Source organism: Archocentrus centrarchus, chromosome 6, assembly GCF_007364275.1.
Source record: "Archocentrus centrarchus isolate MPI-CPG fArcCen1 chromosome 6, fArcCen1, whole genome shotgun sequence".
Taxonomy (NCBI): domain Eukaryota; kingdom Metazoa; phylum Chordata; class Actinopteri; order Cichliformes; family Cichlidae; genus Archocentrus; species Archocentrus centrarchus.
The window spans coordinates 360,409-372,867 of NC_044351.1; the positions used below are offsets into that span (position 1 = coordinate 360,409).

The 12,459-nt window shown below is 43.6% G+C and overlaps 1 protein-coding gene across 2 annotated transcripts in view; it reads left to right on the top strand.

The window, feature by feature from the left end:
- Positions 1-12,145, top strand: part of LOC115781125 (E3 ubiquitin ligase BIG BROTHER-related-like) — a 37,598-nt gene extending 25,453 nt beyond the window's left edge. For both annotated transcript variants that reach the window (XM_030730561.1, XM_030730559.1), the window contains 6 exons: positions 623-706; positions 6,353-6,428; positions 10,591-10,667; positions 11,272-11,396; positions 11,484-11,583; positions 11,978-12,145. In XM_030730561.1, coding sequence (XP_030586421.1) covers positions 623-706; positions 6,353-6,428; positions 10,591-10,667; positions 11,272-11,396; positions 11,484-11,583; positions 11,978-12,049 — 534 coding nt within the window. In that variant the 3' untranslated portion in view covers positions 12,050-12,145. The remainder of the gene's footprint in view (positions 1-622; positions 707-6,352; positions 6,429-10,590; positions 10,668-11,271; positions 11,397-11,483; positions 11,584-11,977) is intronic.
- The last annotated feature ends 314 nt before the right edge of the window (positions 12,146-12,459 follow it).

Below are 12,459 nucleotides of genomic sequence, written 5' to 3' on the forward strand. Positions count from 1 at the left end.
TACGGTTTCCATTTTTGATTTGGCTTTTTTGGAACAATGCTTCCACTTGTTGAATTTATCTCCGGCGGCTTTGGCTGATTTGCACACCTGCTGTGCTGCACTCACAGCTTGTTCCTGTCTAATATTGTCAGTAGGGTCTTTCTGTGAATCGACGATGGCCTAATTTAGATGGCCTATTTTAGAGAATTCAATGAGGCCTTTAAGCTGATCCACCAGACCAGAGGCCACATTGCTGCAGACCAGGCAGTGCAGTGCAATGGTGTACAAGTGAAGGAGAGCAGATGCCTCGGCCATTGGTGGTCAGGTGACAGCGCTCAATTTACATAGTTCTGAACGACATTTTCTAACTGTTTAAAAAGTGTACATTGGGTGTTAAGCCCCTCCCCCGGGCGCACGGTTTGTACGCTTTGGAAAATGTTGATAATTGTGAATGAGCCCTAAGGTAAATCCCGTACAATAATAGAGAGAAAACCCAACAATCAAAATGACCCCCCCCCCCCCCCCCCCCCAATGAACAAGCACTTGGTGACAGTGGGAAGGAAAAAACTCCCTCTTTCTTGGACACAAACACCTCACCTGTGGCAGAGTGGACAGGTGTTCATGTTTCCTTTTGTTCCTTCAGGCTCAGTTTGACCAAGAAGAGTCCGAGTTGCACAGCAGACACCAGCATCATCATCGCCATCATCATCAGGAGAGTCACCACAGGGTGAGAGAGCCAATCACTCCATTCACAGTCTGATCATGTTTTTAATATGATCAAATTACAAAAAGATGGTGGGTAAAAAAAAAAAAAAAAAAAAAAAGTTAATGGTGCAACATTATTTACTTTAAGTTAAAAATTTGATTAAAAACATCTAATTTTTAAGTTAAGTCAAAAATGTGAATGAGAGTGAAACAAAAGAAGAAATGTTGACTTTCTGGGTGAAAATATATAAAACCTCTCCTGGTTCTGGGGACTGACATGGTGGCTGCTCATCAGTGATGCGGTGAACTTCCTCAGACCGTTCCCACCACCCTCCATATAACGATCAACTCAAGAGTGGAGTGAGCTTAAAGTTCTGTGTCACAGTGAGTCATTACAACAGAAGCTCAAAGGCCACATGGACTGGTACTTACATGGTGCTTTTCTACTAGGTTCTGCTCTCATAAAAGTACTCAAATGGCTGCATTGGGAGCAACTTGGGGGGCTGTTGGGTTTACCAATGGACTTACCAGCTCACAGGTCCAACCAGCAGATACCGGCTGGTGAGAATGCTGCTTGAGGTCACTCATGGCGAGATTTGTCAACCACCAACACAAATAGTGAGTGCAGTACAGGGGAAGAGGATTTACATGGATCGCGACTTCTCGTCAGCCCTACAGAAGGAAAGATGCTGAGATCAAGAAGCAACTATAGCTGCGTCCACGCTGGAAGCGATTCGCTGCCATGTGGCACCCAGAGACCACAGGACATGGATGACAATGAGCCATTCTAAGTGGGCGGGACCCAAGATCTTTTTCTCAGTCTCCAGATGAGTGATTGAAATGACTGCCAATGAGAGAGCAGGATGATTGACATATGAACATTGGTGTGTCGGGACTGCCATGAAGTGGTCCACCCCAAGGATCGGATCCCCCAGGACAAACCTAGTAATATGGTGTACGTGGTTCAGTGCTGTGAGAGCTGCCTCACAGGCCAAGACTCTGCAGTCTATCTACACCTACAGACCAGCAACATCAATGATGAGGACAGGAAGGAACGCTGGTATGAATGGGGAGTCAAGGAGGCCATTTATGTGCATGTTTGATCATCATCATCAAAGAGGGGTAGCAGTTCTCATAAGTAAGGTCCTGACTAGAGAAAACAAGAGGGCACTATGTATATGCACCCTAAATAGAGAATGGGACTTTTATAGGAAAACATTTGAAAGTCTAGCTACAGAAGCTGAAGGAACTGTAATATTTGGTGGTGACTTTAATATGAAACTGACTCATTTTATGCTAACAGAAAGTTGCAGACACACTAAGACTAGTAGGTAGGTAAAGATGGTTATGCAGGAGATGGAAATTCCACCCATCTTCAATTCGGTTCAATTCAGTTTTATTTATATAGTGCCAAATCACAACAGTCGCCTCAAGGCGCTTTAAATTGTAAGGTAACGACACTGCAATAATACAGAGAAAACCCAACAGTCAAAATGAGCAGCACTTGGTGACAGTGGGAAGGAAAAACTCCCTTTTAACAGGAAGAAACCTCCATCAGAACCAGGCTCAGGGAGGGGGGGTCATCTGCACACTGTGGAAGAGAGCCAGAGATTAATGATAGCTAGTGATTAAATGCAGAGTGGGGTATAAACAGAGTAAAAAGAGACGAATGAAAAGAAACACTAGGCCTATAGCAGCATAACTAAGAAATGGTTCAGGGTCACCTGATCCAGCCCTAACTATAAGCTTAATCAAAAAGGAAAGTTTTAAGCCTAATCTTAAAAATAGAGAGGGTGTCTGTCTCCCATCCACCCACATTTCCCACCCTCACTATCTCTACATGTAATGTATGATACAGAAGGACAACATCTGCAAGAATCACAGAAGTCCAAAATAATAGTCTGAGCGGCAGACAGCTTAACCCCCTGGTGGTTCAGTGAGGGGTGAGAAAAACAGAGAGCTGTAAATGGTGACCTCACTGCTCCGTTAACCCCACAGAGGGGACGCAGACATGGACGTGCTGTCTCTCCCCTCCTATTCATATTTACTGGACCCTGAAGTAGTGGATTCACCAGAATCAGGAAATGAATGTGATTTCAATCTTCAGGAAAGAATAAAGATGGGAATTATTCACAGATGACTTTGGAACAACCTTCCCGATCCCTGAGCTGCCTCTGACCAGCTTAATGTATCAAAGACAAAAGGTTCTCACTCTGAAATATAAACCTGCTGCAGATTTTATCCAAAAATATCAGTTGAAATGGAGTGCTGATTCAGTCATATATTCGGGGTGGATATCTACCAAAAAAATCTGGCAAACCTATGCAACATGAATTTGGAACCAAACTCTGAATTAAAAGATGAGATATGGAGATGGATCATTATCCCATTTCTGATCTTCAGTAAAGTGACAAACCAGCTGTTCACAGAATGGGATAAACTGGTGTCAGGTGTATATGGAACAGCAGACAGGTGAGAATTAAATATTAAACCTTACACCTGAAAAAGGAACCCAGCTGAGGCCTGTTGGTGCAGATGTTGGTCAGAGGGAAGCAGCTGTCTTGGGGACACTGGTCCAATATCTCTTGGACAGCAAATCCATTTGATCTTTAAGGTTGGGATGCAAACTCAAAGGTCCATATACAAAACACAGCAGTAGATTTAAGGTGGTGTACCGTTGATGGATGCTTCCACCCAATTTGAGTAACAAACGTTTTAGTATATGGGCAAAGAAAGGTGTTGGAGTTTACTGTACTCGGATACAGAGCGGGGCACTAAAGGGATATTATATGTGAATTCACTTTCATAGATGCCTCCAAATGCAACATTACTTTGAAACAGTCATAAAAGACACTGATTATCAAATTTAGAAAATGGAGTGGAATGAAAGTCTTTAAATCTGCCTGCAGTTCTGAACACTGCAGTTATCTCCAGGATATACAGCTGTCCCTCCAACAGAAACTCTGGAGTGGTCGTATATTCTGCTGTATACTCTGCCAAATACAGCCAAAAGTCACAAGCACTCTTATTTAGAGGGAAAGCTTGATTTTTCATCACCTGCCTGCTGAAGCACCAGAGTCAGAGGTGAATAACGCAGATCATCATCATATATTTTGGTATTTTCTATCTACCTGTTGGAAGAAGATCCATTAGATGCTAGAGGAGGCATCAAGAACTACTTTTTTCTGTATCCATGTATGATCCTGTAAAAGCTGCACTCCAGAGGCAGGGTCCTGCTGCCTGCATGTAAACAAGCTATAACTCATAAGCTGTTTGAGGGCTGGATAGACATAGGTGATGAAACAGAATGAACAGAGTTAAATTTGTGTTTCATTTTTATGCGAACATCAGCGATCCTTTGCTCTGTTTGTACAGTTCAGCCTGGTACCAGAAATCCATGTCTATGAAATCTGCCTAATGGAAAAACCTGGAAACTTCATATTTTCTTATGTTTGGTTTGTTCATCCTCACAATATGATGCATGGAAAGGTTGAAAAAAGAAAAGGAAAAAGGAACATGAATTTGCTAGAACAGGGGTGCCTAAACTCCCGGGCCGCGGGCCTCTTCTGGCCCCGCCCCTATTTCCAGTCCATGAATTGATGTCAAAAATAACATACAATTTGGCCTTTTAAGTTACTTTTTTGACATTTCGCTTAACCCTCTCAATTGTCCCTCCCTACTGCTTCCCGCTGCTCCCAACTGATTGTCACCTGGGGTGTGGGTGCCCGCGGGTCCCAGGGTGCATGGTCGGATGTCTTGGCATGGCTCTTGACCCACTCCATTGGCAGGTGTGGCCTGGGGGTGACTTGGGCCTCTTTGGCGTTAGGGGGGCCTCGGGGCCGCGTCTTCTGAGCTCTTAGTGGGCCGTGGATAGACCGGGTTCCCTGTGCCTCTGGATTACAGGAGGTGTGGTCACAGTTTCTTGCCCTCATTAGTGAGTACAAGATTGTGTGTATGTGTGTATATGTATATGCATGTGTATAGATATGTGAATATGTATATGTGTATCTACCTTTCTTCAATTTTTTTTCTCCCATTTGTTTTTCTTTTGCCCCCCCCCCCCCCCCCCCCCCCCCCCCCCCCTTTCTCTTTATCCCTCTTTTTCTTACCCCTTCCTTCCTACCTGTCAGGCCTGGCGTAAATAAATAAAATAAAAATTAAAGTACAAACATTAACAAGAGTAGCCTATAGAAAAGTTATAGAGGTGTTCTTGTAAAAGCAAATATGTTTGGTAGTCCAGAGCATTCGGATCATCATTTCAGAACAATGTGGTTTTTGCAGTGGTTGCAGAACACTGGACCAGCTCTTCATCCTCTCGAGGATATTTGAGTGTACATGGGAGTATCAGAATCTCATTTCTGCTTTTTGCACAGGATGCGGTCCTGTTGGCTTCATCAGGTGGTGGCCTCCAGCTCACAGTGGAGCATTTGCTGTCCTCTCTCTCTGCGTCCTGTCTCTCTGGTTTGAGTCTTTGTCTTGGTGTTAGTTATTTCAGCTTTATTCTCAGGTTAAATGGCCCTCCTTACATACTCGCTGTAATATTCACTGGTTTACTCTCATTTATGAGAGCCTTTTGGGTTATTCACCTTCATACCTATGTCAGTTACTGCAACAGGGTTGTGTTACAAGATACAACACTCGTTCTTCACAATATTTATTGTTAAAGACTCTGAGGACCAAGTCTCGTTTTGGCTCAGTGGTGTTTGCTTTTGCTGCTTCAAATGACTGGAAACATTGAGACTGCCTACGTTTGTTTCAGTTCCCATTTTTAAGAGCCATTTGAAAAGCTTTCTTAAGTTTCTTATTTTTTCCTATTAAATTTCCTATTTTAATGTGATAGTCTCTGGTCTCCCACACACACACTCTTGAATCCTCTTGAGGATATTTGAGTCTGTGTGGGAGTTTAGACCTGGAGAAAGCATTTGACTGCATCACTCAGGGCATCCTGTGGAGGGTGCTGCGGGAGTATGGGGTGCCCATTGTTACAAGCAGTTTAGTCCCTGTACAACTGCAGTGAGAGCTTGGTCCAACAATAAGTCAGACTTGTTTCCGGTGGGTGTTGGACTCCGCCAGGGCTGCCCTTTGTTAATGATTCTGTTCCGCCGGCTCAGGGAGAAATTGCTGCCCCAGGTGGAGGAGTTAAAGTATCTCAGGGTCTTGTTCATGAGTGATGGTGTTAGGGATTATTTTTTATAGGAGATTGACAGACGGATCGGGGCTGCGTCTGCAGTGATGTGGACGCTGCACTTGTCTGTCGTGGTGAAGAGGGAGCTGAGCGTGAAAGCAAAGCTGTCGATTTACAGGTCGATCTATGTTCCTACCCTCGCCTATCCTCATGAACTTTGGGTAGTGACTAGGATGCCTCTTGGGCAGACCCAGGACATGCTGGAGAGATGATATCTCTTGGCTGGCCTGGGAACTCCTCGGTGTCCCCCATGATAAGCTGGAGGAGGTGGCTAGGGAATAGGAGGTCTGGGCTTCTCTGCTTAGGCTGCTGGCCCCGTGACCCGGCCCTGGATGAGCAGAAGAAAATGGATGGATGGATGCAACACGCAAAATCTGGGACTGTGTGGCTGCCAATAACAATACAATTTACAAAAGTACTAACAGGAAGTGTGCCGATGTTTCAGTTTGATTCACTGACTGAGGTGCGAACGTCTCCCCGCAGGTTCATCCCTACACTGAGTCACGCTGGATGTCTCGGGTGCTCGCTGCCACCACTCCTCAAGTGGACTCTGAAGAAGGTACAGATAAAAAAAAAACAAAAAAAAAAACCCAGACACAAACACTTGGATAAATACTTTAAACATCAGGTAAAATTACTCCTCGGCCCCTTTGGGACAGGTTTGCTCCCCACTCATCGCTGTTACCCACTCGGGAGGTGGGCAGCGGGTACTTTGTGGTTCCAGGGCATGAGGCTGGCTGTTTTGGCGTTGTTGTTGGCCTGCTCCTGTAAAATGTGAACGTTGGCATCATCCAAAGAGTGCCCTTTCTCCCTTAGATGCAGATGTACAGCTGAGTCTTGTCCTGTTGAGGTGGCTCTTCTGTGTTGTGCTTTTGTGAAGAAGATGTTCTATGTAGAGGTCCGGGCACTCTTCACTGCATGTTCACGTTTTGAACCAGGAAGACAGATGGTTTGAAAGAGGAGTAAAAGAAGCATCTATGTCCACTGTGAACAACCATCACTGAACAGAGGAGGTGGATTACGTCACCAACTTTCCCCCGTTTACAGTCCGATCCTGAGCTCCCTCCTCAGGCACCTCAACCCCCATTCACACCTTTGTTCAGGTAACCTCAGTAGGTCACTTGATACAAGGGGTGAAGTCCCAAATTGGTTTCACCCGAAACCACTGATTGTAATGACCCACGCTTCCTTTCACACCCTTTTCAAGCTCCAGAGACAACTATGACCTGGATGACTGAGAACCTACACCAACATATCTGTACTTTACTTGAGTATTTATTTTTCTGAAAAATTTAGACTTTTCCTCCCCACATTTTTTACACAAATATCTGAACTTTCTACTCCTCACATTTCCAAACGGACTCGTTATTTTTTAGGTTTAAGGTCTGCGGAAAGTTTTTATTTCCATCACTGCCTTTAAACTTCAAACCAATCTGAGCCTAAACACAGGAACAATAACACATAAAGACAACCCTGCTGCTGTATCCATCACTGGGCTTATCACATACAAAGAGATGAAACTTAAAATATATATTTAATTTATGCATCATTTATGGTGCTATACTCAGAGGTCAAAGTGGGAATGATCCAGTTCAGGTGTTGCAGTTGCAGTACAGAAGAGCATAAAAGCAACAGTGTTTTTAAAATGGCAGCATCATTTCTATCAGCTCAACAAATATCAGCAAACACACAAACTGTTTGTGACAGTTTGTCACACAGTGTGTCTGCGAGCTGAAGGTCCAAAGAGAAATTCACTCAGAGATGGAGAAAGATGGAAGAGAGGGGATTGGAGAGGAAGCATAGAGGTTAGATTTAAAGGTAAGGACTGCTCAGGGACATCTGATAACCTGGACCTTTAAAGCTTACATCTAATGTCCTCATTTTAAAATCAGATATATGTGAAGTTATGATTTTTTCATACTGTGAAATGTCCTGTACACAAACTGAGGTACACTAACTTTGTGTTATTTAAAGGTTGCATGAAAATCCTGCAATTTAGTGCAGGATAAACAAGTTAGTGTGCTGTACTGTGGTGAGTTTACAGTAAAGCTCAGTGTTGGACTGGTGCAGAGCAGCTGTGGTGTTCATGGTCAGAGTTACAGGTTACATCAGTGTAGCATAGACGAGTGTCAGGACACCGCTGTATGGCAGGCAGAAATAGGACCCCAGTGCAGGACTCAATAAACGGTATGTAACTCAAAACAGCTTTTATTGCTGGAGAATACCAAAACAAAGTATAAACACAAGCATGGCTGGGAAGGGCATCAGCCAGAAATAACAAAAGAAACTTTGTGCCAGGAATCCATACAACATGAAGGAGAACACAACAAAGAACAGGAGGAGGACTCAGACAATAAATACACGAGTGGTAATGAGGGGAAAGTGGACACAGCTAGAGAGGACAGGTGAGCTGACACACACTAATGAGACTGAGGGAACAAGAAAAGGAAGAGAGAAACTAACTTAATCCCTCCAAAGTGGTAGAACCATCCAAATATCCCAAAAAACACAACAATCCTGGGTCCAAGACCCAGGGACCATGACAGTGAGTTTGAATTTAAGCTGATGATGCTGAGATTCATTCACTGAATTCCACCTTTATACCAGCTTCATGCTGTCAGTATGAAGACAGTATAAACAGAATACTGTCAGTGTAGGGATGGAAATCAGCTCGTGAAATATCTGCTTCCATGCTGTTGAATTCAGTTGTGTAAATCCACACAGCAGCAGGTCAGCTGATCTTAGCTGCACACAAAGAAAATCTGCTGGAGCTACAACAGGAATGATTGTGAGGGTTCCCCCACCTGCTGAATCCACTTTAACCCCTGACTGCACTCATTTTTGTGTTTAGGTGTGGAGGCAGAGTCAAAATAAAGTTTGTATTCCTGTGTATGAATATTAGTATAATATTAATGTAGCACAAGGTTCAGTTAGCTTTGACTCTTTTAACCGTCAGTGTCTCCCTATTTTAGATAGAGCAGCTCCTTTTAAAATGAGAGAGGCTACTTTCAGCAAATCCTCCCCTTGGATGAATGACAATATTCGCTTTTTGAAACGTAGCTGTCAGAACGTGGAGCGCCGATGGAAAAAAGCAAAGCTCCAAGTCCACCTACTTCATTTAAAGGAACTTATATTTTCCTTTAATAACATGGTGAAGGATGCAAGAGCTGCTTATTTCTCTCGGCTGATTTCTAACAGTAGACAAATTCCAAAAATGCTATTTGACACAATCAAACACATTGTTCCAACTGCTTCTTCTACTTCAGCCATTCAGTCTAACGAAGACTGTGAAAACTTTTTATCCTTTTTATTGGGAAAGTTAACAATATCAGAGCTATCATAAATCCCTCTGTATCCTCTTCTGCCTTAATTCCCACTCGGCCTTCAATCCTGGAGAACTTTTCACCAGTTTCATTTAAAGACCTCCTAAATGTGGTTGATAGCATGAAACCCTCCTCTTGCTCAATCGATGTTTTACCCACATTTTTATTTAAGAAAGTTGTTTGCACCATTGGGCCATGTGTGTTAACAATAATTGACAGGTCACTGGTTACTGGCTCTGTCCCCTGATATTTTAAACAGGCTGTTATTCATCCCCTATTAAAAAAGGCTGACGCTGATCCTTCTCTCCCTTTTTAGAGGGACCAATTTCGACCAATTTCAAAGTTGTCTTTCACATCAAAAATCTTAGAAAAAGTTGTGGCCAAACAGCTAAATGTTAGCTAAATATAACATACTCGATAAGTTTTAATAGCCTTGTGCGATCCTGGTTTTTTCATTTACGAAATATTGTCCGCCTCAGTCGAATGGTGTCCAAATCTGAATTGGAAATTATTATTCATGCTTTTGTCTCCTCTTGATTGGACTACTGTAATTTGCTGTACATCGGTCTTAGTAAATCATCTTTGGATCGCCTGCAGTTGGTTCAAAATGCTGCTGCGAGGCTACTTAAAGGATCCCCTAAGTGGTGTCATGTGACACCTATCTCATCATCTCTGCACTGGCTTCCCATAAAGTTCAGATTCCTGTTTAAGATCTTGGTGATCACTTTCAGAGCTCTGCATGGTCAAATATCTGCATACATTAGCGAGCTCTTACACCCATATATAACGCACAGATCACTGAGATCTTCTTCCAAAATCTGTTGGTGGTTCCACACTCCAGACTGAAAATAAAGGAGACTGTGTGTTTGAGGTTGCAGCTCCTAAACTGTGGAACGCACTATCATCACACCTGAGATCTGTGGGCTGAATCTTTTAAAGAGCAGCTCAAGACTCATCTGTACAGGCTTGCTTTGAACTAGTTGTTTGTGTGTTCACTGTGTATCACTGTTTCCTTTTGACTGTTGTGAAGCACTTTGTGATTTTATCTAGAAAGGTGCTGTATAAATACATGTATAAATACAGCTGCAAACAGCTGCTTTTACTTTAGATGTCAGAGCCTGAATGTTTTCACTTTGATTCTAGTAAAGAAGTTGAATCAGTACTTCAGCTTTTACAGGAGTATTTTTAACACAAGTACTTGTACTTGTACTGAAGAACAGAATGTGTGTACTTTTGCCACCTGAGAATGAAGTAAATCGTCGTCAGATGGTAGCTGATGGTTTGGAGATGTCAGAAGCTGCTTGGAGCCGATTGGTCAATAAAACTGCAGAGTAAAAACCTGATGTGCTGCAGATTCAGTTTGTTTGTTCTTTTGATGCTGCTGGTGTGTTTCCACAGAGCAGCTCGGTCAGCGTGGGTGGAGCAGGGACACCTCACCTGAAGCTTCAGATGATGTTGAGGGAAACGAGTATGAGGTGAGGAGGAGGCAGTTTTTATCCACTCAGGGACAAAAATCACATTGAATATTAAACATTTTTCATTTTGTCTACTTTAATTCTTTGGAGCCTTTCCCAAAAAGTTTTTCTTTTTTAGGTGAATCTCATCATTTTTATTCTTCAAGCATTTTTGCTGCCGGCTTCTCATATGTTTCATCTCAAACTTGGTTTTGGAAGCTTTATTTTTTATGTTTCTCCTTCATTTTACTGTTTAACCCCATAATTTAAAGAAAATTTGCACTTTGTGTGTTTTACAGTGAACAACCTAAAATAAATATTTTACTTATAAAATATAAAAAAAATAATAATAAAATTATATAAAAAAATATAAAATTCATCACATTTCCTGAAGCATATTTCAGGTTTTATGTAAAAGTTTTGAGCATTTAAAGATGTGAAGGAAAATCAGCAGCAGGACTCGAGTATCAGATTTTCAGGTGGAAACAAACACTGGGGGGGCGCTGCTGAGAGCAGGTAATCTGTGAGCTCTGTTGACCAATCAGGACCCAGACTTTGGACTGCAGGCTTAACAGACAGGAAGTGTTTGTTTCTCACCTTGCGACCCCTTCTGCTCGTCTTTCAGGCTCTCCTGGAGTTTGAGGAGCGTCAGGGCGCCGTGGTGTCCAAGAAGCTGAGTCGGGGGGAGATCCAGAGGTTTCCCACCAAAGTGTTCCAGGGATCCACTGGCAGCAGTGGGGGGAACACGCAGTGAGTCTTTGAGCTCGCCATTTATAACGCTGAAATTAAACCCTGAACCTGCATGTTTAACCCTTCTGTCTGCTGATTGGTTGGCAGGTGTCAGATCTGTTGTTGTGACTACGCTGAAGGCGAGAAGCTGAGGATGCTGCCCTGTTTCCATGACTACCACGTCCAGTGTATCGATCGATGGCTGAAGGTAACGCCCCGGCGTGTCTCTGACCCCTTCTCCTGACTCCCCCCGGTTACTGCTGACCTCACAGGGCGCACTGCGTTCCCGCAGACTGATGAAACTTCCTAAAAATGAAAGTCATGAAGAATGAGGTCTTCAACTTCCTGTAATGTAGCTGCAGGTATTAAATGTGTCGCTGGAGTGTTTAAGCTGGGAGGTAAGAAATGTTCCAGCCAATCAGAGACAGGAGGATTGTTTTAGGCGTCTTCAGACGTGTTCTCACTACAGGAAGTGCTCACCATGGCTGAGGTCAGGTGGCTGTGTGTATAGGAGGGGGCGGGATGAGTGATGACGCCTCACTGGCTGTAAATCAGCTGCTCTGTCTCACTGTGGGAGTTCTCACTGTGTTTCTCCTCCTCAGGATAACGCCACCTGTCCCATCTGCAGAGTTAACCTGGCCAAAGGAGATGCCGTGGCCCCCCCCGACCTCTGACCTTGTTTCTACTGTTTTCTGTCGGAGCAGACGGGTTTATGTCTCCCTGAAGGACGACTCAGACTTTTTTATTTAAAGGTTTGGGTGCTCATGTGACTGCAGGAATAAAACAATAAAACCTCAGAGCCGTTTGTGTTTTCACTGCACAGTCTGAGTGCGTGGCCAGCGTTCATCCTCTGCATCGCCCCGTGCTTCCTCAGGTAGCAACGTGCCTCCTTTGGGGCCCTTCAGGTCGAGGAGGACGGTTCGATTTGGTTTGTGCGTGTCAGCCTGACCTCCAGTTTCCTGCTGGGTGGATTCAGTAAATGAACTCAGTATGTAAATGAAAAAAGCATAAAAACTGGCCTTCAGAGAGAGCAAACACCATCTCAGCTTCTTTCTGGTAAACTAATAAAAACCTGAGTGTTGGC